The following is a 27,859-nucleotide window of genomic DNA, read 5'->3' on the forward strand; positions in this document are numbered from 1 at the left end:
AAAAAGCTAGAAGGGAAACACTAAAGCCGGTCAGGAGATTTGAATGCTGTAGGGAGAGCACATGGTTAGCTCTTGTGCAAAGTCACTGCAATTTAATTGCTGATGATAGCAACATAATAAAAGAAGTATCAGCTAATCCTAACTTCTGAGTGACCCAAAGCGAGGTCTAGATTGCCACAGCAGCTGCAGTGCCACTGGAAAAGGGCAAGCATCCAGGCATCATCACACAGTCAGGGTTCAACAGTTCTGCTGTGAGGCTGGGTTCATCTCTTGGATTGGTCCCTGGAATACAGCTTGATCCACGAGGGCCATGAGCAGATGTGATGTAAAGCCTGTTTATCAGCGCTTGTACTCAAAGAACGCCTTTCACCAAGAACCTGAGCATACGGCCCAGCACCATTCAACACAGCCTAGAAAGACTTCCATCTCTGCAGGGGAACTCTACCATTTCTTCTGCCAACACCATTACTTTCTGTTATTGAGAATTATTATTCTAGAACAGAAGTGAGAAAGATGGCCCATGGACTGAACAGGACAGGTGCTATATTAAGGCATAATAACATAGGTCACACTTAACCTGTGCGATTTGAATTTCCTCCTGGCAAAAGCAGACTCTGCATCCACTATACACTTTCAGGTCTCATCCTAACATGGAATCGGCACATTGCAAGAATGCATACCCCGACCCCAGGAACACCTCAAGGGTCTCACCATATAATAGAAGAGATATAGGTTGTAGTCACCTGAACTGGTGTACACTTGGGACACCACAGTCAAAAGGCATCTCAGAAACCTCACGCACATCTGCCATGGTAACTTTGCCACCAATACCATGCAAGAATATTTGATCAATACTGCCTAAAAGGCTTCCTTTAATCGTTTATCACCACATTTTTTTCCTTCCTTAGCATTTAGTGGAAAGTGAATAGTTTAATTCAAGACTGCAGCCTCCAGCAATTTGCACAGCATTCTTGAGATTATTAATTAGTGTGTGTAAAAACTGTTACATATACACATAACAACTGTTAGTGCACTGCACTGTTTTCTAAAAAAGTTCCAGACTGACCAAAACAGGTGCAGAATAATAAAATCATAACAACCACCACAACACCAGATTAAAGGGAAAAGGAGACAGGATAATCTGAGAGGTGACAGAATAAATAAAACTTAAAACAAAACTGAAAAATACACCATTCATTTCCACATCAGTTTGGGAAGGATTAGTAAATCTGAAAATAAATATGTATCTTTCTTAAAAGAAAATAATTCACTCTAAAATCAACACATCAAAAGAAGGTTAGCAAACATCAGGGTACATTTCTGAACAGCAACATAGTTCTAAACATCACACTTTTCTACCATACTTCCTCAGCGCTCTCAGAAAACATATGAACTTTTCCTGCAGGCTGAGACAACTGGAAAAGAGAACAGTCTTATTGAGATACCTTTGTATGTGAACATGTGTTAGGCACCGAAGTCTAATAAATCGTGTATTACAATTCTGTTTTATACTCTATGATCTTTATACCATTACATGTTTTGGAGATCATTTTTGGCAAAGAAACTACAATGAAACTATATTGATAATTCAGTAAGAGAACACTTCATCTTTCCAACTCTGAAGTATGCGCTACAGTTTATTGCTACCTAGGTAGTTCAGGATTAGAAACACAAAAACTGGAATGCATGAATGAATTTTTTTTTAATTAAACAAATATTATTTCACTATCCAAACCTGAAAATTGTGAATTTATGAAATAACAATCCTGACCACAAGATTTAAATAATTTGATTCAGATTCAGGAGAGCATGTAAATACATACTTTACATTAATCTCATTGATTTAATCTGAATGAAAGCAATTTTTCCCCTGTGCCATCCCACTGCAGATGTCATTGTCTCTACAAATGTCAGTCCCAATATCAGAATAGCTACTACAGTAGCTTGATCTATGAGTTCATTACCCTATAAACGCAGGTGACACACACAGCATTTGGAGGGAGAGGGATCAATACTTCTATGATTTCAAGAAGAAATTCTCTTTCTTGGACTTCACTTTCTTACCGTGGTTGCAGGTTTTTCCAGTGTATCCCGGGTGGCACTTACACTTGTTCGGCCCAACGCATTCACCATGTTTGCATCCTGGCTGACATATAGCTGCAAATAGAGGAATACTCATTATTCTTCCACTCCAGTCATGGCTGACAGCACTTTACTTTGAAACAAATGGCAATGAGCTAACAAATAGTACCATTTATGTTCCTCCCTTCAGCATCATTATATGCTTCAACTACTACTGTTCCAACATCAGGTGCACCTCCAAAAATAACCACCATCCCAATACACGTGGAAAGAGCGAGATACTTATTAGTACTCTATTTTTCTACAACATTTCATTGTGCTGTTTCTGGGATATTAAACCCTTTTAATACCTAGTCAGCAAGCAGACACTGTGCCCTCTCTATGTATATATATACTATGATTCATGCCATGGAATTCGGTAAAACTGGAATATGCCCCAGCTATATAGAAAACACATACATCAGTGTCACAGGTGACATACAAACAAAACCATAGTTCATTCACCGACAGGCAGTAGCACAGATCCCAGCATTCACCCTTTTCCTCTGACTATAAGGCAACACTCTTTACCCCCTTATTAAGCAATGTTTTGCCTAAATCTCTCCCTTTTGGGTGTTTGGATTCTGGCATGGGAATTATTTTTATCTTTTTTTCTTGTGGAGGAAAAAAGGACTGGGTAAAAGCAAAAGCAACACTGACTGTAATATGCTGCTTTATCACTGCACATATCCAAATTACTTCTACTCAGAACATTTCAAGCATTTATTATCCAACCTGCTATACAGATATAGTCTCAGAATGTGAAGTTATGGTCTACTCTGCTTCCACAGTCAAATTTGCCAGGTAATTTCTAATTCCCCAAATGGAGCATAAACACAGAACTCCAAGAAATAACAGCTTGGAAGCCATTTTTTGGTACCTCTCTCAATATAATACAAATAAAATTCATAAAACAAACTTTTAAAACTTCAATAATAAAACAAGCATTGCTTTTCAAGAAATAGAAGAATTCATGCACAAATGTATTTCTACTGATGTAGGATTAGCTAACAGGAATATTTGCAGAGTGCAATGAATCCTGCCTAACTCTGGAAACCATTTTACAGCTGAAAACTTTAAACAACATTTCCAAGTCTTTTTTTTATTAGAAATGTCTTTCTATACTAAACATACTGTTTCAACCTACTGCAAAACTAAACCATTTACTATCCTCTAAAATGTTGTTTATCACTATGTGACAAAAATACAGATGCAAAATTCTGGTGAGCTTACTGTTCAAGCAAGATGGACACAAATTAGACAGAAATCAGAGGGTGGCATAACTTGAATATCCTGTAATCAGGATTTACTATTTACCCTGGCTTTAAGTTCATTTTCTAAACTAACAGTATCATTTGGAATTTGCAAAGTAACTAACTAGATCCAGCTGTAATATTAATTAATCTGACAACAGGCTGTATCATAAAACTGCATGTATTAAGGATGTAATTTAACAGAAATCTGTCAGAAGGCACTCAAAAATGTAGCTTGCATTCTAGCCAAGCTGTTCAACAGAGTTGAATTAAACAAAATTAAAAGAGGAACAAGAGATTAGTTTTGGTTGTGGAAGAACTATGCAAATATATCTCTGATGTTCTAAAATCTTCTCCATAAGATTGAAAGCATCTAGAATGAGCAATTCCCACAAATGCATCCACAGAAGCAACTGTTGCCGTAGGAGTTTGCTCCAGTTTTAGGACTGCATTTGCCCTTTGTTATCAGGGCAGTTTTTTGTTTAAACGTTATATATACACATATATATGGCCAGTGATATCCCCTGAGAAGATAAAACCTTGTTTTAAATCTACAGCACAGCTCTTGACGAATCTTCCTAACACAACGGTGCAGTCTCTTTTCTAAAACTGTCTTAAGGAATATCTTAAAAGGCAACAGAGAGGAATGTTTCTAGTTAATGCAAGATTTTTTTTTTTTTTTTCATTAAACACTGTCCAGAAACAAAGAAATGGGATTCAGATTTAGAAACAACTCTCAATTAAAGCATTTGGGAAAGGGGTTGCTTAGACTACTAAAAGGTATGTTTCAAAAAGTATGCCCTTGGGTAATGGACAGATTTGACTGAAGAAGAACTTCTAGAACATTGTACTTGGAAACAATTACTGCTTTTTTAATCACTATGGTCATAAGCAGGAAAAAAGATCTTCTTTGTGTAAGAGCCCATTTAGGCACTGAGACTCTTTATCTTCCTGACATCATAGACCCAAGTCTAATTAGAGGAGATGGTGGCAAAATGAAGACTATGAAGACCAACTTCATGACTTTGAAGTCACTGGGAAAAAAGATGTGATCTAAACTACAGTAGAGAAATTACTATAAGTATGTTTTTGAAAGCTTCCATGAGATTTCAACCACACTTTACAGAAAATCCATATTGTGGAGTGGGATACAGTTAGGTAATAATTACTCTTTAAAAAACACAGAACACCATGGGATCAGCTTGGTGTGAAGTGTTACAGTTCAGTAGCTGGACCTGTGGCAACTTTAGTTTAGCTGACTTTAAAAAAGTCTTGGTCCCTCCCTCAATTGCATAGATTGTAAATTAGCAGCAGCTCAGATAGAGATAAAAGTTCTCATACTTGAAGAAGAAAAGCCTTATAAAATTCAGTAATGAAATAAATGAGATTTTCATTTCATTTCGAAATGAAAATGTTCCTCTAATTCAGAAGGTCAAATCCGTTTATATTAGGAATTGGATGTTTTGCTTAATTCTCTCAGTTAACCAAGTAGGTCAGATACCATACTAGAACAAAAAATTTGTATTAGCATTTGTTTAAAACAAATAATATACAACTGTCTACAGATATGAAACATGTAACATAGGCCATGTTATTAAATCAAGCAATCAGATCTATGTGATCTTCAAGAGATCATCTAGTCCAATACATCTCAACAAACATAGCTCCATACTATGCAGTATTTAATGTCTTGTATGACACACAGGTGGGTAACTCCTGATCTAGTCTACCACCTAGTCTCAAGATATAATTAAGAAATGCATTTAAATCACATGACAGATACCTCTCTCCTCTGTTTTTAAAAGTCTCAGTTAAAGGAGATCTCAGCCCTCAGCAGTCTACAGCTCCAGAATCTCTACTACTACAAGGGAAGCTTCCTAATGGTTAGCAAATAAATCACTATCAATAAAGTCAAAGTAATCATAAAATGCTTTTTTTGCACATTAAACAGGTATTTGGAAACCTATGTTTGCTGCCAAACACCATACTTGCAGAAATCCTAGTTATTAGAGTACATTCTGTGCACTTTGGCTACTTAAGTATTATGCATCTCATTTATACACAGCTGCTGAAATTCAATACAATGAAGAATTTCTATATGCAAGAGAAAAGTGCTTTGCAGTAAGCTCAGCTAACACCACAGATACATCCCACAATATTTCCTACCAGGAATCAAGCCACCCTCACCAAGCAATTTGTATATCCTCCCATTAACTTGAACAGGGGGGTGGCTTTGCACAGTCCTCAGGACTTCAGAAGCAGACAGCATTCAGCCAAGTCCACACACCTGGCTGTGGTTCCACCAACCACATCTATATGCCCTTCCAACTGACCTCTACCCGGGTCACCGGGCCCAGAGAGGTGGGCTGGCTCGGGCTCTCATCTGCAGCCTGCAAATGCTCCCTTCTCCAAAGGAGGAGCTGCCCCTGCACCGCAGCAGAGGTGACACTTGCTGACTCCCAAAGGGTTCCCTTTGAGCACGGTCAACAGTGAGATCCAGGTATAAAAATAAGCTCGAGCCTGCCTTTCAGCATTTCTTTTAATAGCAGGCAGTTATTTCAGCTGTTTGGTATGAGTCTAGGCATACACCATATATGCTGATGCGACTGGGTTTTTTCTTTGAATTTTCCACTTTACTTATTTTCTTGCAAAATTCCAGATAGAATAGAATATTTCAGTTGCTCTGGTCACATACAAACACATGGAGTTTATCCATTTTTTTAACACATTAAGATTCATAAGTAGTGGGGAAAAAAGTCTCCCAACTAATATTCTTTGCATCTTGACAATATAAAATTCCCCCACAACCGACCACAACAACCAATAGAACATCATTTCCCTCCCATCAACTCACATTTACAATGACTGAAACAAGCCACGTCCATGGACTTCAGTCTGCTACGTAACACTTGCTTCCCTACTAGGCAAGAAGGAAATGTAGACAGTGGAGAGTTACATCAGGCTGAGAAAGCCACTCTCTTACACACGTAGGGCAATGAAGTCCAGAAGATAAGAGTCTGAAGAGGTTGCCAATGAGAAGAAAAAACTTTCTACTCTTTATAACAGTAATCGTTTTAAACAAAAGTTAAAAGTACACTTGTATAGCCAAATGCCACTAAAAACAAGATTGCTAATTTATTGTTGAATCAATATCAACAAAGACCTCCCATTTCTCCAAGGATTCCTCTCTGAAAACATTTAAATTCCCATTGGGTAGTAACGTGGACTGAGAGAGAAAGAAATCCTAAGCACAGCTATTTTCATCTTTAGTCAACCGCTGCTTATTTATCTAGGCCATAGAATAAACTACAACTAAACTTTCCATTTAATTTTGTTGCCCAATTCATTCAAGAGATATCAGCAAATAAACTCTGGTCTCCTGATTATTCATTTCAGTTTGATCATTTTAAATTCTTTTTTTGTGCCAGATGTGAAGACTTGCTCTGTCTCAGTTCCCACTAACTTAAATGGAGTCAAGGAGGTATCCTAAAGCCTTTTATTTGGCCATAAATCTAACAGAGTACCTATTTTAAAGGCTGGCAAGAACTACCTTTTCCTCCAAAATAAGATGATCAATACCACATTTTAAGTCTCACTTAAACTTCAGGACAAATTAAACTTCCTGTGAAAATAACACAAGGAACTGAAACATGAATGAGTGGTTTCGGTTTAGGGTTGAGGGTTTTTTTCCAAGTGTGGGAGAGAGGGAGAAAGAATTTCTGGTGAAATGCACATGCTGTTAACATGTGTTACGCTTGTGTAAAAGCCAGAAGCCACCAATCTTCCCAACCACTACTAGCTGCTGGTGGTGTCTGAGCAGGACTCAATATTCTGAATTATTATTTTTAAATTGTTGCATAAAAACAATAAATGAAAAAACACATTCAATCAATTCATTATGGGTCTATAATGCTGGGTTTTTTTAAATTTCATCTGTATTTTCCCCCTGCACACAGTTCCCTTGGAACCACTTTGGAAGTCCCCCTCAGGTTTTGTCAGTTCCTCTGCACTAAGCTGCCCATCTTTTGAGGGCATGGATGACCAACACATGCTGTCTCTTCTATTCCTTCTCATCTAGAATTTTAACGTTCATGATTTACTTCTTGATTACCAAACACTGTTTGGTGGAATCCTAACCAGAAGGTTGCACTGCCTGGTTCCTACCTGCCTAACTCCTCCTCTTCATTTGTGGCCAACAATGGAAATCCCTGAGCTTTCTTAGTGGAGTATCTCTACCAATTTAACTCTTGTTTTTTCAGTGCTCCTAACTACATCTTTCATCAAAACAGCCTTGCGTATAATTCTGTGTATAATTCTTACATTCTTTTTCTCTGCTTTGCCTCTTAATTTCTGTTCCTTAATAGTTATTTCTTATTCCTTGCATTTTCTTTCTTGCGTGATGCCCACAAGAGGGTTTCATTGACAGAAGTTGCCCTCAAAGTCCTTAATTGCTCTTTCTGCATCCCTCCACTCAAATCTGCCTCAAAATGCCAGACTGCAGATGTCCAACCTGTCCTTGAACTTCTATTTTCACCTCTCTGAAATCTAAGAATATGCATAAGAATACCTGCATCTGAAACAAACTATGCTGACCATCTGCCTGAACGGCCTTGCTTCTGCCCTCTCTTCCCAAGTAACGTATAGCTCCCTATTTATTCTGACTCTAAATCCCAGCTCCTTAAAATCCAGCTTGCCCAAACACAGAAAGTAATTTGTGTATCAGCCCAGAGATGATTACATACTCTTCAGCTTCACAAACCTTTATTGGATCCTCTTACACTGCTGAATGCAGAACAGACTTCCAATCTTAAGATCGCTACTTACGTTCCCCCAGTGCCAACTTTATAACAAGACTTGCATGTTGGTGAAACAAGCTTTCCTCTATGTTTCCTTCTTCACCTGAAACTGGCTCCCTTTTTCCTGTGGTGCTAACAGACCACAACCTCAGTTCTTTACTTCTCTCCCTCAGAGCCAGCTTCAGCTCACGTCTGCCTCTTTCCATTTACTTTTTACAATTCTTTGCAAATTATGCAATTGCATAAACACACACTCAGGAAAATAAATCTGCCTTATTCAGTAATTTGGATCTAGGATCCCAAAGGTATGAGCTAATTTGTAAAATAAATCACTGCAGCTCTTTCAGAGGTACATATTTCTTTTTTGTTCAACTACATACAAATGCAGGAGAATGCATAAAGCTTAACCTACCACACAGTTACCAGTAGGTGGTCAAAACATGTCATACCCATAACTCACATTACATAATTACTTCTGAAAAAATAACTTTGCTTCCCAAATAAGTGTACTAGGACTCACAACATACATCTCTGCAGCACTTAATAAGCCTAACTAGGGCAACTAGGTATTAATTTTCAGATAATTTCATATGCAAAACATTCCTTACTCTATTTTTTAAAAGATAATAAATGTCCTTGACCAACTTCTGTAACTACAGACCGATAATATCGTCAGATAAAATGGTAACTAATGCCTGAATATTTTTTCACAAATTACTTTCACTTATTTTTAACATTCATGGTAACAAATGTTGTCAAAATGCATGCTTAAGCTTCCATCTGAAACATACAGTTCCATTAAGTAAGCGGCTCCTAATTTTTCATGCACAACTACTACGTTTGCCTGGGTAAATCAGTTACTCAGTTTGCACATATGATTCTGGTAACAGCACATTAACATGACAAACTGCAACCAGTGTGGGCTACTCATTGCACCGAATTCTTTGCTTGGCTACGACTGCTGCCAAATGTGTTTCTAAACTGCATAGACAAATCCAGGCCCTAGTTCACGAATGCCTTGCTATTCCAAAAAGCTCTTAAAAGCATGCATAACTTAAGCATGGTTAACACTGAAATCAATAGGATTTAATGAGGACAGTGAAAGTTAATCTAATGCTTATGCACTTAAATACTCTTTTTAAAAAACAGTGAAAATTTGATCTAACGCAATGCAAAATTAGAAAAGCAAGAAATATTTCATGCTTTGTCAATCTTTACATGTTTGCATTTCAAGTGGCTCATGGTAATTGCTTGAAGAACAGTGCTCTATCATCTCAAATGCCTGTTTGTTACCTGAATCTTTCTGTGTGTCTCCTGAATTCCAGCAGGTAGAAGCAGGCTAGCATAAGTGTTTCTATGTGCGGTGGCAGAAAACAAACTGGGCCCTATTGCTATTTTGTTTAGTAGAATATAACACCCACTGGCTTCAGCAGAGTAACTTCTGTATCACAGTAACAAAGACGACTTTCACAGACAGATGAACAGCTGATTGCTTTGCTCCCCTTTCTAAAGACTGGTACGCCCACCACAGGTATAAGTAAACAAGACATGTCAATTCCTAAGCAGCAGTGGACTACAGCACTGGATACCAAGGTAGAGCTGTGTTGATTTCATTTTGCTCTAACATGCCAGGTTGTACATGGCTGTAGAGCAGGGGCTGTAATTTTCCCTGTTGTGGGAATGACAACCTGTAGTGGAGGTGCAAAGCAGGCAACGGGGGGCAATAAGTGCTTCAGCCATCCCAAACTAACCTCCCACTGCACGTGACCCAATATTGTGAAAGCAAATTAGGGCTCCTAAGTCTGACAGCTTGTAAATATGATGCTGGGAGTATAAACAATTTGCAGGAAGGAAAAAATGTTGCCTGGGGCTTGAGGGTAAAATAAAGAAAAAGGAAAAGAGGGAAAAGGGAAAAGTGCAATAAATATCTCATCAGATAGGTAACTGGGATAAAACAGCCCTGTTAATTTCCCCCCCGCATCTTCCCCAAATCGAATGTTTAAAGAAGGAAAAAAATAAAAGAACATCTACATCTTCTTGTCACGTATTATAGTTTTCATGTAAACTTATGACTTCGAGGCCATAACTCCAAGTCATAACCTTGCCAAAATTATTTCAAGAAATATGTTCAGCTAACCTTTGGGCTGGCACCTTAGGCTGGCTATTCTCTGCCTTAAGACGTAGAAAGCTGCAAAACAAATATCCAAAAAAAGAAATTCGAGCTTTTTTTTTCCTGTAAGGAGGATGGACTTGGCTGGGGTTTTTATCAACTTGTTACATTCCTGGAGACTTAACACACATTCAACATTCAGAGCTTTTCTGAAATAAAAAAAAATTCTGGTACACATTTAAAAATGGAAATACCTTACATCAGTATTTCATTATGAGATTTAACAAACACATTCTGATACATAAGCGTAATTAAATATAATGACGTGATGCTATTCTTATTCAATCAAATAAGGAGCTACACTTTGTCATGTTTCATATGGTACATAGTTGTAAAAATTCTCATGTTTCACACTTCAGGTTCAATGTTTCCATCAACAGAACATAAATGCTTTTCTTAAAGAGACAGTATCCTTTCATTTAAATATAGGTATATATTTTTAATGTTGTGTCTCCACAGAGCAAATATACACGGTTAGCATCTGGATGCTAATCTGAGAGTAATTAAAATTACACCCATTTATAAGTATCTGAACATCTGCAACCAATAAACATGCTGGCATATAAATTTACTGGTCATTTTTATAATGTTTAAATTTTGAATGTCATCTAAATTAAAACTAATGCTTAGAGACCTTTTCAGCTCTTACTACCATATGAAACTAGGTATGCTACAAAAGTTAAATAAGATGGAAACACAGATTTATGTTTCGGGCTTATTTTAAATCAATTTATTTGCCAATAAAATTAATGTTAGCAGCATGGCTTGTTAGGCTACATAGCCTTATTATAAAAGGCTGGGACTTGCAAGCAACAAGTATTTTAAGCAGTATGTGACCAACACTTAAGGGTTTGCTATGATTGCAACTTACATTGGTTTAAATTAGTTTTAACAAAAAGTCCCTTAGCGTTTGTTACAGCTGAGGGAGGCTCTCCAAGTTGTTGCTGCGCTTTGAGAGAAGCTCCAAATACAAATACACTACAGTTGTAAATGGTCAAATCATGTTACTGTTAAGATTTCCTTGGGAAACACTGGACTGCAAAACTATTATTCTGTGTATGAAGTGCAGAAGGGATGCGGTGGGGAAGTGGAAAAGGATACTGTATCTTTAACGTAGTAAAGTCGTAACTACTTTAAAAGCATAAAGCTTCTAAACTGAAAAAAAACCCAACAAACACCAACTGAATAAAAATAGCAAAACCTCATTTTTTTCTTGCATAGCAGTATTAAAGTAGTATTGCAATTCTGTATAAAATGTCTTTTCATTGAAAAGTACCAGGGATGCACAAAAATATTGGTCATTTTTTAAGAAGCAGACATACTGCATATCAATATTAATTAAACATTGCCAACACAATGCATTAATACAGACTGTAGTCTTGCAACTACAAATTCCGTAACAAAACATTTATTTACTTTAAGGAGGTTTCTGGTAGTGGGTCAGTCTCCTGGAAGCCAGTCTTTTCATGGCTTGTCATTGACAAAATGATGGGTTTATTTTTGTGCATCTTGGACTATACAGAACTGCCATTTCCACTGAAAGCATTGTTACGTGCAAGAAACAGAAGTCCTAAGCAGCTCATGGCCTCTTCTCCCATTGATGTATGAGATTATTTATATGGGTAAACTCCCATCAACATTATCGTTGGTTATACAAAATCTCCTTCTAGGCATCAATGAGAGCACAGCCACCTCTTCGCCCCCCCAACCACCACCACCTTGCATCGCTGTAAATAGATTGCACAGTACAGATACACAGTCTTTAAGCTCATTAGGACAGGAGCAGCAGCACAGGCACTGTAAGTTTCTTCACAACTGTTGTAAGAAGGCAGCAGCATGCACAGTTCCCAGCAAAGCATTTGGTTACGCCTACATCTGCTATATCAGCTTGTACAAGCGCCCCTCTCTCTTTTGCAGGTCCTCTTAAGAACCTCCTGAAACAATATGCTTTCTACTAGGTTTGACTAAATCTAAATGCTAAGCTGACATCCTTCAATTAACATTTCTTAATGACGCAATGCTAAGGGGAGGTGTAAACTGATGGCTTGACTTATACTTTTACTAATGGGCTATTTTACTGTATACCTTCTTGATTGCTCTGTCCCTAGGCTTTTAAGCCGATTCTCATGGTTTTAGTGTAAGGTGGTGGGAAACTACTTTGCTGACCTATTCTGGTTTTGCTCCCTAGGTAGAACACTCAAACTTCAGCACAGGGAGATAACCAGATGGAGTTACAACAGATGGGTGCTCTGAAAGAGCACACTCATCTTCACAACCCCTTCTCAGGACAAACCTTATAGACTTTGTTATCATTTAAGGAGAATTCAACACTGAAGCGAGTGAGGTAATAAAATAACATCACTACTTGTAAAAATCCATGTCCAGTGGGATTTTATTCCTATCAAGCATCTTCTGTTGGTCAAATTTTCTGTCCACCAGACAAAATCTGTGTACCCTCTGCTGACTCATGCCAACAGAGGATCTGACAGTGGATCTGCATCCATTTACAGAAACTGCAGATCCAACCTTCTATTTTGTATATATGTGACCACAGCAAGAGGAACCATTTTTGCCATCACCTCTAGCAAAGGAGTTGTCCAAACTGTAATGCAGAATGAGAATTCAAGCTGGTTTATATTGCTTTTCTTAAAAAAATCTTGCTTAACCTTTTAAATCTATGTTAAAGTAGTATCTCTTTCTACAGTTCTTGGCTGTTAAACTGCAGCTGAAATTTTGAAGCAAAAAGCAGCCTACATCTTTAGTGTACCTTGACTACATATAACTAGCATACAAATCAATTACAAACAGACATGCAGCCAAGTACAAAGCAGGTATATTTTGTTCATGAAAGACACACGCATGTGGAAACCATTTTTATAGCTTTTGAAAGAACTACAGAGATATTTGCAAGCCAGCTAAAAGCAAGGAAGGTAGAGACCATTAGTTCTAAGAATAACTTCCAGGGAACCAAGATGGATTAGTGGCAAAAACGTCCACAAAGAACTGTTTTTCAGACAAGCCCTACCATGGCCTGCTGGAGACTGAAGGGAAGAACTTCCACTTTCATACTGAAGAAAAAAAAGCATCACACTACTACTCACGTAAGTCTCTCCATAACATGAGTGCATCTCTTATCCCATATTTTAGTTTTCTGATAGGCTAACCAGGTTCCAGAGCTCAGTACGCAAGTATATATTCACAGTTGATTTCTGTACACCAGATTATCAGCGAGGGTCAGTCAGCAGTAGTTCCAAGGACTTTCCTGCTGCTTAGACTACATCTTTAGCTAGCAGAGACACTTGGACAACAAGGCCCAGATTATCCTTTCCTTGAGAAACACTCAGGAAGACAGCCATCCCTGCAGAATACTGTCACAGACATCTTATTAGGGAGATGAGATGACAGGCTTCAGCAGGTCTCCTAGACTACAGTAGCTAGAATACAGGAATGGACATGACTGTTTTCTATTCTGCCCTTGACATTTCTCATCTAGCTCAAAGAACTGAGCTCCAGCCCTACCACTGCTGGAAACTCTCTTCTCCCAGGTATTTCAAACCATGGAAATTAATGCTGACTAAAACATTAAAAAAAAAAACAAACCAAAAAAAACCCCAAGAGTTGAATCAACTTCCTAAGGCAAGTTTTTTCTGCTGGCACACAGAAAAGTGCGTTTTGTGCGTGATGCATGCCCCAACTTGGTATTCCCTGTATGCTTCAAAACCCATTGAATGGGTTCTGGGTTAGGACAACACGCTCAGTACCACAGATGCAGGTGACTTACAATGCAAAAGGAGTTATGAACTTAAAATGTACTGTTGGTACCTGCTCTCACCAAAAACACTCTGCCACAGGAAGTCAAACCCCCTACTCCGAGAGAAGAAATCCAGAAGAAACTCTTTCTACCCTCACTTTTGCTCTGGGTTATAGTTTTGCTGCATGCACAACAATAACACATAATAATGCAAGACAACAGCCCTATTTTTACACACATCTCATCTTTGTCAACATACCATTTTTCACAGAAGTAGGCTTTTGTGTGATTACTCCCACTTACAGCTACTACTCCCACTACTACTTATCAAGGTGCAAGTAAATCCTGCAGGCTGGGCAACAACATGGGATTTTTGGACTGATTTCAACTGGGATATTTAACATCTAACTTTAAAGCACTGATGTTGTGAGTCCATCAGTGTAAAGGATCAGCTGATCATGTGATGAGGTTACTTCACATGAACTAAGAGTTGTTGCTTAAACAACACTTCTGCTGCTTCCAAATTAGCCTTTCTACACACCAGGTTTAACCAATAAACCTGGTTTCTATACCAGATCAAAACCTCAGAAAAGCTACTTAGTTACGTTAGCAATGGAATATATCCACAGTTCTAAATCTACATTAGGACACTAAATAAGTGTGGATGGATTTTCAATTCACAAGGAGTAAGAAATGCCAGTGAATTTATTTGAGTTACATTTGTTCAGCCCCTTTGAAAATATGGCTATATTTGTACCAATCTCAAAATGGATCTAGTTGCCTAAACATGGATCTCACTTTGGTGTTCACAACCTGCAAGAAAGAAAAAAAAAATCCAACCTGTTTCGAAGTTCTTGATTATTTCAGTTGGAGGCGCACCTTCTAAGTGCATTTGCTGGAATTGGGAAGGGCATTTGGAAAGGCGATTTCACGTCACTGAAGAGAGAATATTTCTACTAACTGAGATGTTACAGCTGACACTGAAAGGGTTTGGAAGCAAGTTTACAGACAGATCAGACCTACATGCACTTCTTTACATGTACAAGTCTCAACTGGTGTAATTTATTAACAGGAGACAGAGGATGTTTTAAAGGAAGAGTGTAAATTAAAGGAGGGGCCTGACTTCAACTTCTTCCTACATGTTCATAAGAGTGAAAAAGACAGCCGAGTTATGCTGACTTTGGTTACTAAGCAGCAGTAAGCACGATTATGCTCTATGTGCACTCCTTTGTCAGTCAAAGGGACATAAAAGGAATTACTCCACACTTCACAAAAGCGAGTTTAGCTAACACAGTTCAGTTTCCCTTTGCAACTGTATGGACGGATTATGGATGGAAGACCAGGAGCACTGAGTTACCAAGGCTTAGTGAGTTACTGCTTGTCAGCTGTGCCACACTCCTACCTTGTTAGAGCTGACATATACAGGTTTAAACATCCATCACAATTAAACTGTTACCTTAAATCACACAGTTGGTTTAAACTAACACATTTTTTCTCAGTAGCCATGGGCAGAAGGCATGCCCACGTGTGTTTGGTGGAGCAGCTCAGCTGGACAGCAGAAAATGTATACAGGTATGTCAGCAATCACTTGCCCATGGCTCACCATGGTTCAGAGGTCTCTGTAAACGGTGACAACGCTGTCACGTATCAGACCCTATATTCTTGCTACACCCTGGCTCCAGCATGGCTCTCACCTTACATTTGCTGTCAGAAAGATAAATTCAGAGGTAATTAGTGCCTACATAGTAAATTAGACATGAGTAAGCAGGTGAGAGTCCAAAGGTGCTGTAGCGCTTGCAGGCACGCCAAGGATGGCTCAGACTAGTTTGAGAAAAGCAGTTCAAGCTCACTAATAAAGAGCTCACCATTATTGCCTGAATATTTGCAGCTTCTTTTTTGGACTCATTTGTAAATTGGGTCTCACTCCAGATTTTTAAGCCTGACTCTATACTTGTTTTCATCATGCAAATATAATTTATTCTAGAAATAGCAAAGAAAATGTACATCTAGTAGATAGTTTGACATGTATTTATGCCACTCATGTTGGGAATAGGACTAGGAGGTTTGCCTTTCTCCATAGAGAAAGCAGGGGAAATAACTGTGTACTTGGCTTTTTGGAAAATTTTCAGTGATATCCCTTTGTACATTAAAATACTCAAGTTTTCCTTTGAGGTCAGGAATGCTGCCTTCCGTGCCAGGTTAATCCTTCATACTGAATGCCACATTCCCAAGGTGGAGAGTTGACTACAGATGTTCTGTTTGGCTGCAAGCACTAGAAAGATTCACTTTCATTTAGCGTAATCTCCCACTCTGTGATATCACTGGAATTTTCACCACCTACAACCGAGGCAGATTTTCTTGCTTTATTTTGCTAAGAGTTTGGCTCCCATTTGAAAACTAGAAGGACCTGCTAAGTTTTTAATAAGGCCTTCACCCAAATATCTGAGACTCTTCTGAACCAGCGATTCAAAAATTATCAGCACCCAGTGTGTGAAAGAATGGGAAAAAAAAAATGCATTTAGACACCTAAGTAATAATTGTATTCTTTTGAAAGTCTGGTCCCAACTACTGGAGATGACCACACAAAATCCATCTCTGCACTTCTTGGAAATGTGCATGGAGAACAAATCTGTGAATAATGGACTAAAATGCAGTGGAAGGAGGTGAGAATTCACCTAGCTTTAGCCTTAAAAAAAGAGCATTTACAGTATCTGAAAAAGTTGGCACTACAAATGACCTTATTGACAAAATTCAAAGAGTAAAAAATAAAAAATACTTTCTCTGTATTATTACTTTTGTAATTTCAACTTTTAGTTATGAATCTTTTAATAGTATCACTTTATGTTATTCTTGTCTCCCAAAATCATAAAATTGCAACCCCAAATCAGACTTGGTAATAGCAAGAAATTGACTTCCACCTAAACATGAGCTGCAATTTATGGTCACAACACAGGAGACAACTTCTCTAAGGAAAGGGCCACAGTGAGACCCTTTTAGTGTTCTGGGTTATTTTGGTTTTGTTCTTGGTTTGTTTGGGGTTTTTTTAAACAATGTGAATTATCGATACTTGCCAGTTAAGCCTTCGTAGCCTCAAACATTTAAATGCTCAATGATTTTCAAATAAAACTGCATTATGAAAGATGGACATAGATTCTATCATCTCTGGAGTAGCCTCAATCAACCTACTTCACATTCTCCTTCTTTCTCTATAAACATTCAACCCAAGGAAAGAACTACTTGTTATCAGTTAGAGCCCTAAAAATCAAAACAATCCATGGTATGGCCTGAGAGATATCAGCCTGAGAACTATGCATCAAAAAACAGTATCAGGGATGTTATGTCCCAAAAGTACTTTACACGGCTTTTTTACCAGTCATCTTATATACCTATTAAACATTGTGGGCTTTTAACACACTTGGGAAGGAAAAAGCCAGTCTTGCTGTTTACAGATTTGAACAAAACCTTTGCCGAGAGTCTACAGTTGCATCACCAATGCTATTTCTATCTTTTGCCTAATACTTGCCACCTACAGTCGCTGCCCTGCAGACTAAGCAAATTACAGTATTTAATACCTGCTTTACTTTAAAAATGGCTTGGCAGAAAATTATTTAGTTTGCAGACATTTGCACGTAAATAAAAAAAAAAAAATTGAGGACCAATATTTATAGGTTCGCTCCTGCAAAAACTTAGGGGATATCACTCACATATGCACTGTTAAACACATGAGCGAGCGTTCCCGGTAATTTTAACAAGCTGAGGTCTCTAAGATACTCCTAACAATTTTAACTTCTACATAGTGCTAGCTGCCACCACAGAATACCTTCTGAAGATGTAGTTAATGATGAAGACTTATCTACTTGGTTATCCTGCAATTATATCAAAGATTCTAGATAGATGTGAGAATCTCAGAGATGTTTCCCTTCACGTGTGACCCAGTAAAAGGATGCTGTCAGGGGGATTTATTCCCTTAGTTTGGGGTTACTGAAAGAATGTTTGAACTTAATACTAACTGGAACATTTCCATTGAGTTTCTAAGTGAAGTATCAGTAATTTGGGTTTCCTTTTTGGACGCAAATATTCTTGCCCTGCAGTGCTTGTAACATGACACAGTGTAGTGTTACATCAGGCTATTAGACCAGTGCATGAAATGAACCGGAAACCAAACAGAAACTCCCAAATTCTCATTGCCCTAACTAAAGTTTACCTTACTTGATTGCAATCATTTTTAGTACTGTTAATAATAAAATTTTAACGTGACAACATCCTTCTAAGTAAGTCAGACTCACACGTGCAAAAGCCTAAGCCCTGCATTGTAAGAATGTGTGTGAACGTGTGAAAGACGTGACTAGGTGTGTACAAGCCTTTTCTACAAGTGACTAGAAGCCCCAGCAGCAATGATACTCACGTTGGCATTGTCCCCAGGACAATCGGGCCCAGCCCCAGCAGCAGTCAATTCTACTTCCAAACCGACACAGTCCTGCGGAGGAGACTATTTGTCTGGGCCACCTGAACAAGACAGTTCAAAAAAGTCTGGTGAAACGTTCTGAAGGTAGCTAAAATTACGTCAAGAAAAACAAAAGACAAAGACCAGCAAAAACCTCTCCTGCATGGAGATATATATCCTTTTTTTTGAAAACAGTAACTGCTCTAAGCTGAATCTATGATATTTCTATCGTTAACACTTTCTTTAGTTCAGAAAATGTAAATGACTATAGGCAAAGAGGGGAAAAGATAATTATGGTAACTTTGTAAAGCCTGAAAAAGCTGACAGGCTTTGCAATATGCTCACTGCTGCCACTCCCAGGCTGGTACTGAATAATTTCAGAAGTCTGAAACAGAATTTATAACATGGAATAAACCACCACCATAAAGCTTCAGCATTGGTTTCTTTCACAACACATAGCCAAATTTTCTCGCTGAAACATTAAAGGAAAAAAAAATCAAAACAAAAGCTTCCTGAACCGTTAAACAGAAATTAAATACAAAACGAGAGCTGTAGTCTTCCCTGTTCCAAGGAGAAGACACCACGGCCTCACGCAATTACAAAGTGTTGTCATAAATCGTTACTGTTTTTTAATGACAAGCTGAAATCCCGTGAACACTGCATTTGAACACGTCCCCCGAAGAGATCCTTGGAGAGGGGATCGCGCTGGCCGATTTACGCGCCCACGGACCTGTTGCGTTGGGCAGTCGGCTCCTCGCAGCATCCACGAAGCGATCTCCACCTCAGCTCGCCTCGCAGCCGCTCGCTACACCTGACGCGGCTCAGCACAACCCACAAGGCGCACGCTCTCCAAGCGTTCATTTTCACCTCGCTTCATGTTAAAACTTGAGCGGCAAACTTCGCCATATTCTGTTTCAAGTGCCTCGAGGCGTCAATAAACTAATTTTATTTTTACAGCACGCAAAGCGCTTTGTTTCTCAATTCTTGCAGGACGCAGCCCTGCCAGGGCAATAAACTTTTTATACCCGAGCCCACGTTTAGGTTGCCGAGCAATGCGCGGGCCAAGGGCGCGGGTACGGGGCCGAGCGACCCCGTCCCGGGGAACCCCGGGGGAGGCACCGGGTCCCGCCGCCCCCGCTCCCCGACCTGCGGCCGCCGCTGGCCCCTCGGCCGTGCCCGCCGGCACCTCTTCTCGGCTGAGGGGGCGGGAGGGCCGAGACAAGTCCCGCCGAGGGCTCCGGCCGCCCCCGCCTCGCCGGGAGGCAGCCCCGGGGTGGCCGGTACCGAGCCCCCCCCCCCCCCCCCGCCGCCATGTCGCGCCCCGGCGCTCTGGTAGCAGTTAGGAGCCCCCCGCCCGCCCGGGAGAAGAGCCCGGGCTCCCGCCGCTCTCCCCGCGGGAGCTCCGACCTGCCCGAGGAAACACCAACTTCGCTGCCCGGCCGGCCCCCCGACCACCCCGCGGGAGCCAGCGCCTACCTTCTGTCAAACTCCCCGGCCGCCCCCAGGGAGAGGCAGGACGCCAGGAGCAGCCGCAGGGAGAGCTCCATGGCCGGCGGGGCTCTCCAGCCGCGCGGGCTGGCCGCCGAGGCGGCCCGGGGTGGGCAGAGGTGGCCGAGGCGCTCCCCACCGCCGCGCTGCAAGGCGGGCTGCGGGACGGGACCGGGGGTGGAGGGGAAGGTCCGGCTGCCCCCGACGCCGGCTGCGCTGCGACAGCTCCGCAGCGGCGGCGAGCCCCTCTCTCTCCGCCCGCCCGCCTCGCTGCCGGGCGGAGGAGGCGCGGCACGGGGAGCGGCAACGCCGCCCGTCCCCGGCAGAGGCGCCCGCGGCCGGGCCGCCCGCCTCCCCGCTGAGGGGCACCTGGCGGCCCCGCGGTCCGCCCCCCCCCCCCCCCCCCCCGCCGGCAGGGCCCGGCCCCTCGGCGTGTGCCTAGCCGTACCGGTACAACCTCTTGCGAGGGGCCGAGCGAGGCAAAAACCGCAGTCTGAAGGCACGAAGAAGGGTGCGCTTTGTTTGCGTGAGCTCTTCTAGCTTGAGCTTCCTGAAGCAGGACGGCCACCCACGCCTCGCTGCGAGCAGAGTTCACAGCGAAAGCCGAGAGTGTTGAGATTGGGCCTTCTCTTGCCAACCAAACTTCCTCCAGAATGAAGCTTTTCAGAAGAATTACAAGGCTGGATGTGGTTTTTCTGGCTCAAAGGCTCCTATTCAATAGCCCTCAGGTGTTGGCATGTGTGACATAAGGCATCCCAGCCCTTGCCCAGAAGAAAAAAGTGACAAGTTTAACCCACACAGCATGTAACGGCATCCTAGCACCACTACCAACAGCAACGACTGCATCTGTACTCTACATTAACATCCAGTTAAAAATACAGTTAAAATACAGCAGTTACTTTTGTTTTGTTTCTATGAACTACAGCTCTGGGGACTTACTGAGGGACACTTAATAACAGCCTGTCACCAATTTAGGGTCAGAGCTGCTCTGAGATCCCTCTGATTACAGACAGATGGGGCCAACAACTTGGGCTAGGTTGCAGCATTGGTTTTGATTTGTGCCTAAATCAAGGCTAAAGCTCATCAGCTGTTCTTACAAGGGTCTGGCTGCAGCTTAGAAGCAGAAAACAAAGATCTTCTGGGTTGCGCATAACACAAAGCCAAACCCTTTAGGGACCGTTTGGATGCCAAATATGATTTCAGGCTTTATATTTGAGCTGGTAGTTCTGCACAGAGCATTTTCCACCTTCAAAACACAGATAATTCAAGCAACACTACACAAAGGTAGCTACTTTTTGCACAGGATACAAATTGTGCCAGCGAGCTTTCGAAAATTACACCCTTCTCCAAAGTGATTTTACCACTTTCTGCTCACGTTTGCAGCAGAAAGACCCCTCCAATGCTCCTTCCCCTGTTTTTGTCATCTTTTCAGGACCCTACGTTCCCCAGGCTAAAGCTTTCTGTCCACAGCCTCAACCCAGCACTTTTCAGACAGAGAAAAAACAACAGTAAAAGCTACAAGGTGACGATTCTGCAACGCACTCGTTACGTATGCTTAGATAACAAGCAAGCCCCCTTAGAGGACTCAGATATAAAAAGTGCACCAAGGACCAAACCTGGTTCCCTTCATTCACATGAAAAGCTGATAACCAAACAGTGAAGACAACACCACAGTGGCATTTGGGAAAGACAGGAGGTCATCCGGCTCAGATTACATTCTTGTGGAAATATAGAGCTGATTTCCAGCTCTTGACTGATTGATCACTTCTTTTTTTTTTTTTTTTGACTTGGATGTGTGATGTGGGATAACGGACCATGCAGAATGAATTCACTGCCAAGATTTTATGGGCAAAAGGGGAGAAATCCTATTTGTGATAACCACATGGATTTCTTTCTGATAACAGCATCTGCCTGCATCTCTCCAACTTGTAGAAAAGAAGTGTCCACAAATCACACCGCAGCCAAATCCAGGACAGGTGCCAAAAGCAACATTTGAACTTCACTGTGAATTAAGGTCTAGGGCAACCTGACACTTTCCCTCTGATGTCCAACGGGACATGTCATAAAATCAATTCCTTTCATGCAATGCTGCATAGTGGTACTTACGTACACAGCAACATTAAAGCACACGCTAGTCCTTTAAACCATGTATACTCGCCAATGATAGTAAGATGATCTAATCTCTCCAGACTGCACTCAGTATTTAAGATCTCCTCAGCAGCCTGTTTGGCACTCTTACATGTTAATGCTAGTGTGCTGGTCAGACGTGGTGCCTACTCCAATTAAGATTGTCTGCTCTTGGTTAACTTCTGCTGCCGTTACAATTTGTTTTGGAACATCAGCCTGAAAAAACAGTTAAACAGCCACTGAAAGATCACGTACTGCACTTCCATACCCATCAATGAGACTGAACATCCAGTCATTTATGAATTCATTTATTTTGGCAATGGTTTATCAATGCCAGTGGAGTTTTCTTAGTAAGGTAGTTTCTCATATCCAGGACACTAGAAGGATTACTGAGTGAGCTGGCAAAGAACTGAATATCTTGACAAGTTAAAGGTGTATAAAGCTGTCTTCCATATCCCACTGTTGTGTGGGTGTGCATCAAGGTAATTTATAAAAGATAGAGATGGAGAAGTTGTTGGAAGCATTACTAGAAGCACTTTCGTGCCTTCTGTTTAGCGAAGCAGTATGAAAGCCTGGCAAATGTTGAAGCCATAGGGTGGGCTGACCTGATGTTCAGCAAGACAGTCCAGCAGCTGTGCATCAAGCACTTGGATGACTAGCACATACCCAGCTACAAAGCAGAGGATGAAGTGGAGCACGGACCAAAGAACAAGTGTCCAAGAAAGCTTTTTCAATGATACTGATAAAGACACTTGGTTGAGTGCAACATGATAGTCAGGTTCTTAGCTCCAAATTAGCAACAGTGAAGCAGAAACACAGAGGAAGACATAGTATTTTGAACAGCAATGAGGTAGCCTTGTGTATGAAAAAGTCAAGTCAAAACACATGCAGCAATTGCAAACAGGAAGGTAAATTTTGCCTGAAAAGGTGCTTATTTTGTGCAAACATACTGACCCTTCCCTCCATGCTTATTTTACTCTTCTCCATTCCCCCATAAAGATGTTTACGTACCTTGTGCCAAAGAAGCCACACTGTCAGTCATGATCCTCATCTCAGGCCTTCAGTCTCGTGGATACATTGAGCTCAGGTTGAGACCCTTCTATGAAAATCAAGACCCTAAACTTGTTAAGATACTCTGTGTTGAGAGCAGAGGAAGAGGCTAAAATACTTGCAGTTGCCCATGCCACTAGAAAGCCCATTAGGTTCTGAATTATCTAGAATTTCCCAGGGGATGAAGCCCCAGGTATACATTCTATTGCTGTATCCTACGCCGTAAGTGATAAAGGCACATCTGACTACACACAAACCCAAATTTTGGTGATAAGGTGGCAGAGAGTGAAGAAATGCTCTAAAGAGGGGGGCTTGCTAATTCTGCCGCAGGGAGGGTAAAGGTGGTGATGACAACTGCTGCTTCTGGGATGGCGAGCGTGACAGAGTGATGTCTGGCACAGTACAGTTAAACAATGCATGCAGAAATATGTTCAATATACCGCTCTGTACAGTACTCGTATTTTTCAAAAAAACAATACAGTGCAGTATTAAACTCCATTAAAGAACCAATGTCATGAGCAATATATGTAACTGGTAATACAAGTAACATCAACTAAAAAAGCATGTAAACAACAGGAAACCCAGTTCTAATGAAATGAAGCTTACTTACAGTTTTCCCTAGTGAAATGAAACTTTCTTGTATGCACAGGACCTGTTCCTCTTCAACAATAATACTTAGTTTTACTTCACTTGCGGTAGACTGTGCAAAGCAGCCTCAGTGTTTAAAACTTCAGCTGCAGGGCTAAATACAGGTTTCTAATACACTCTTTGTGGTTATAACCATTCCTGAGGGGGAAAAAACAACAGAACAAAAACAGTTTCTGGAGTACTTGCTGCAACCGACTGGACAGGCAATATTAAGAAAAAAGAGCTGAAAAGATACAAGTGGTAAATATGTCAGGCTGACAGATATTGGTAGATGATAGAATATAGTAGATATGACAGAAATCACACAGAAACAACTTTAAAATTTATCTTTATTGATGCAGGTAGCTATGAATTGGGCATAATGACACCAGTAAAAGATACTGCTTTCAGGGCAATCTACTGCCAGGTAACATTTCTTTGAGGGAGGTATTAAATGAGTAGCTTCTTTCAAGTCCACTTTTTTAATATTAACTTCCTCCTTGTCTTAAAACACATTACAAGTATTATGAATTAAGTCCTCTATTCAGCGGAATCAGGCAATACTTTTTGTAACTCTCCATTTACATAAGCAGAAATTATGGAACAGAAAATGATTTTCCCACAAACCAAGTCATCTGTCATCAAACTAGAAATAGATCTCCCATTTTCCAATTTCATACTTAAACCACAAAGCCATCCTTCCTCCCTTCTAAGTATTTCACCCTCATTGAGGCTAAGAAAGTTAACCACAAATACCACACTACCCCAAGTCACTAAATCACGCTGTGATGTGTGTAAAACCCACTTGATTTGTAGTTAATGGCATGCATGATCATATTCTGCATTTGTGATGCTAATGTAACATATATACTTCTTGCAAAATGGAACAGAAGAAAAGAATCCAAGTGCAAATTATCTATGAAACTTTCAATGTTATTGCTTTTCCTCTGGGGCTACGCAATTCTGCTTTTCAACCAACTTTATATACGGTATATTTAAAAGTAGTATTTATTGAGCAAATATTATCTCCATCATATGGTAGGTAACAATTTCTGTCAGTCCCATGCTAATAAGAAAACTGTGAGGCATCAAGAAAATCCAGCAATTCAATCAGCTAAATCAATCTTGGTACTCCACCTCCCTCTTAGTAAACCTACTTGAAAGGGTAAGAAAGTCGTCAAAACTATCAGACATTGTAGGATCAAATTACCTTCTGTGCAGATAAACACTGTGCTTTGGAAATACTAATTCAAAAGCTTCCAAATGATTTTTCTGCATCAGGTCTTCCAAATTAATTTGCTTTTTCCAGTAAGTTTTTTCCAAGCCTACTTGATCCTTCTTTAAAAACTATGAGTGGTATTTGTGTTGAAGTTTCCTGCATTTCATTACAGTGTAAAGAATTTATTTCCCCCCATAAATAAACAATAATTTGCCTTTCAAAGCCCAGCAAAATTTCATATTCCTTTCTACATATGTCTTTTAAACAGATTTCTAACTGTCCATGTTATCAATTTTTGTACCAAAAGGTATTTTGCATAGAGGATCAGAATGATAATCCCCCAAATTTAACATTACCCTGTTCATTAGAGAGTCAGATACTTGGCCTCACTTGCAACATGATCATTGAATGCAGAAAAATCTGCAACTGATGTAAAAGACATCTTCACCAGGATGGTGAGGGACAGCATAGCCAACTTCAAAAAATGGTGCTAAACTGCCTGCACTAACCCCAGCCTTGCACATCCTGCACGTCTCAGTGACACCATCAGTGAAAGAGATCCAACTGTTGGAAAACATGGGCTTCAGAAATTTTTTTGTGAACAGGACCAGAAACTACACTGTATTGATCCCCACTTGCAGGCAGGCAACAGGGTAGAACTGGGATGAATTCTGCATGCGAGTGAAACAATTGTGAATGCCTTCACAGATTGAGCAGGAAAAACACACATATGGCCTCTGACGCTGTCTGAAAAAGGGAGAAAGTGAAGAAAGTTTTAGGAACCTGTTGAATAAATGATTGACAGACTATTTTATGCAATCAGATTGTCTGCACTGAGCAGAACGCCTCCAACAACACATTAGCATCCTTGTTATCTACTCCAGGTTGTTTAAGCTAGTTAGCTCTCATTATTCAACGCTGCCGTTCAGTCAGCCTTTGGGAAAGCCTCACAATCAACCAGCTAGGATCGGTGAAAAGGCAGCACGGCTAAGTTTCCTAAGGAGCCTGGCTTAGTCACACTTCTGTAACAGCGGTTTTCGCATAATCTTTGTAAGGTCCTACTGTTCCATTAATACACCAAGTCCCATACAACTCCTATAGCTTTACAGCATGTGTTCTGCAGATCATACTACAGCTCTTCATGTACAGTTTTACACTGTGCAGCCAATGTCCAGTGATGTCTCCTTTCCTCAAGAAACCAAATGCTTGAACACAAGAAAACTGTTCTATACATAGCTAATACATTGTCACCTAAATCATTATAATCATCATGGGCTACATGCACATGCACTTAGCAGTCAGAGCGAAGAGACCAGAACTGAAGCACAAGAAAGACATTTCACCTCAGTGGAAGTTACTAAAGAAATATTACTTACATGGCAAGAAAATACACACACTCGGCAACAGTCAGAATCAACAGTGCACTGTCTTTTTCATGGGCAAGAAGTGCATAAAAACCTTCTGTTCAACAATATTAAAGGCTGATGACAGATTCTTTAAAAAAAAACAAAGCAAAAATCAAATCACCGGATTACTATCTATAACTAAAAGAAAACATAAAGAAACCAAAACAGGAAAAAAAGTCACACATGTCATACAGAGGATAACTATAAAAAAGCTGTTAAGAATCAAAAAACCACAAGTATGTGAGCTGAAACCAAACTTAACCTCACACTTTCTGCTATAACTTTAACAAAAGAAAAAGGCAACATTAACAGAAGAGATCTCCATGAAAACATGTTCTTGACCACAGTTCTAATGTAAACTGATTTGAATCAAGCAGGCCAACTGCTTTGTATGTTACCTGAAATAATTATGGACTTTACATGAGTTTTCTCTCTTTCACGAGCCCAGACTCGTGCAAGCTAGGACTTCTTGGGCTCCATAAGAATTTTAAAATGTAAGAAACAGCCATAAATTGGCCTGAGAAGTTACCAGAATTGTCGTTAGGACAAAAGCAGCAAATAATCTGTGCAGCATGGAGTCAACTGTTTCTGCTCATGAAATACAGTCCTTACAGCAAGAAATACACTGGGAGATGCAGAACCAGATGGAAACAATTTACAGTAGCCTAAGATATCAGCCTTGACTATCACACGGTTTTTGTAACTTTGTTTTTCCCCATGCCTTGGGCTCATTGCCAATATCAGACAAAAAAAAAAGGTTGAAGGTCCATATACTAATACAGGTATGCTGCCCAGACTACCTATATAAAGTATAAATTATGGCAATGACTTTCCAGAGAGAAATGATTGAGCACTACTTTAACCTGATCCTTTAGATTGTTTTTCTTTTTTCATACTGAACCTGAATTGCTACATAAATTCTGGCAAAGATGGATAAATTAGCTCAAAATACATAAAACACTTTAGGTCCTGATTTTCCCTCTGTTTCATTTGGTTTCAGATGCTGTAACTTTGTTTGCCTGAGCTAAGCAATAGCTGTGTAATGAGATGGACCCTCTGGTACTGGCTGCTGATAAATTGACCTAGAACTACTTATACAAATTAGTTTAAATTGTTGTTCTCAAGGGGAAAATGGGCTTGTCTAATTGATTGAATTCCTTATTTAATTTCCATCTTGTTTTGACATACAGAAAATTCCTAGTACATTCTGAGATACCAAGGAGGACTAGCAGGCAGGAAAACCTACTACAGATGCTCTGAGGGAGAGTTTTCATATAGTTATGGCATTGTTGACCCAGCCCCTCTGTTCAACTCTATATAACTGCAATCTCTGAAAGAACTTTGTGTGGACAGCTGATTATTTCTATTGCTGTTTCACAGCATCACAGAACGGTTGAGGTTGGGAGG

The 27,859-nt window shown here is 40.3% G+C and overlaps 1 protein-coding gene across 5 annotated transcripts in view; it reads right to left on the reverse strand.

Moving 5' to 3' along the window:
- NPNT (nephronectin) overlaps positions 1 to 20,339 on the reverse strand; it is a 55,192-nt gene extending 34,853 nt beyond the window's left edge. For 3 of the 5 annotated variants that reach the window (XM_052775037.1, XM_052775054.1, XM_052775022.1), the window contains exons 1-4: positions 20,012 to 20,339; positions 18,497 to 18,597; positions 10,308 to 10,358; positions 2,065 to 2,157 (exon numbers count right to left, since the gene is read on the reverse strand). In XM_052775037.1, the coding sequence (XP_052630997.1) occupies positions 2,065 to 2,157; positions 10,308 to 10,358; positions 18,497 to 18,597; positions 20,012 to 20,082 (316 nt within the window). In that variant the 5' untranslated portion in view covers positions 20,083 to 20,339. The remainder of the gene's footprint in view (positions 1 to 2,064; positions 2,158 to 10,307; positions 10,359 to 18,496; positions 18,598 to 20,011) is intronic. The other 2 variants (XM_052775045.1, XM_052775030.1) reach the window with 1 other exon arrangement.
- Between the last annotated feature and the right edge of the window lie 7,520 nt (positions 20,340 to 27,859).

Source organism: Harpia harpyja, chromosome 2 (genome assembly GCF_026419915.1).
Source record: "Harpia harpyja isolate bHarHar1 chromosome 2, bHarHar1 primary haplotype, whole genome shotgun sequence".
NCBI lineage: Eukaryota > Metazoa > Chordata > Aves > Accipitriformes > Accipitridae > Harpia > Harpia harpyja.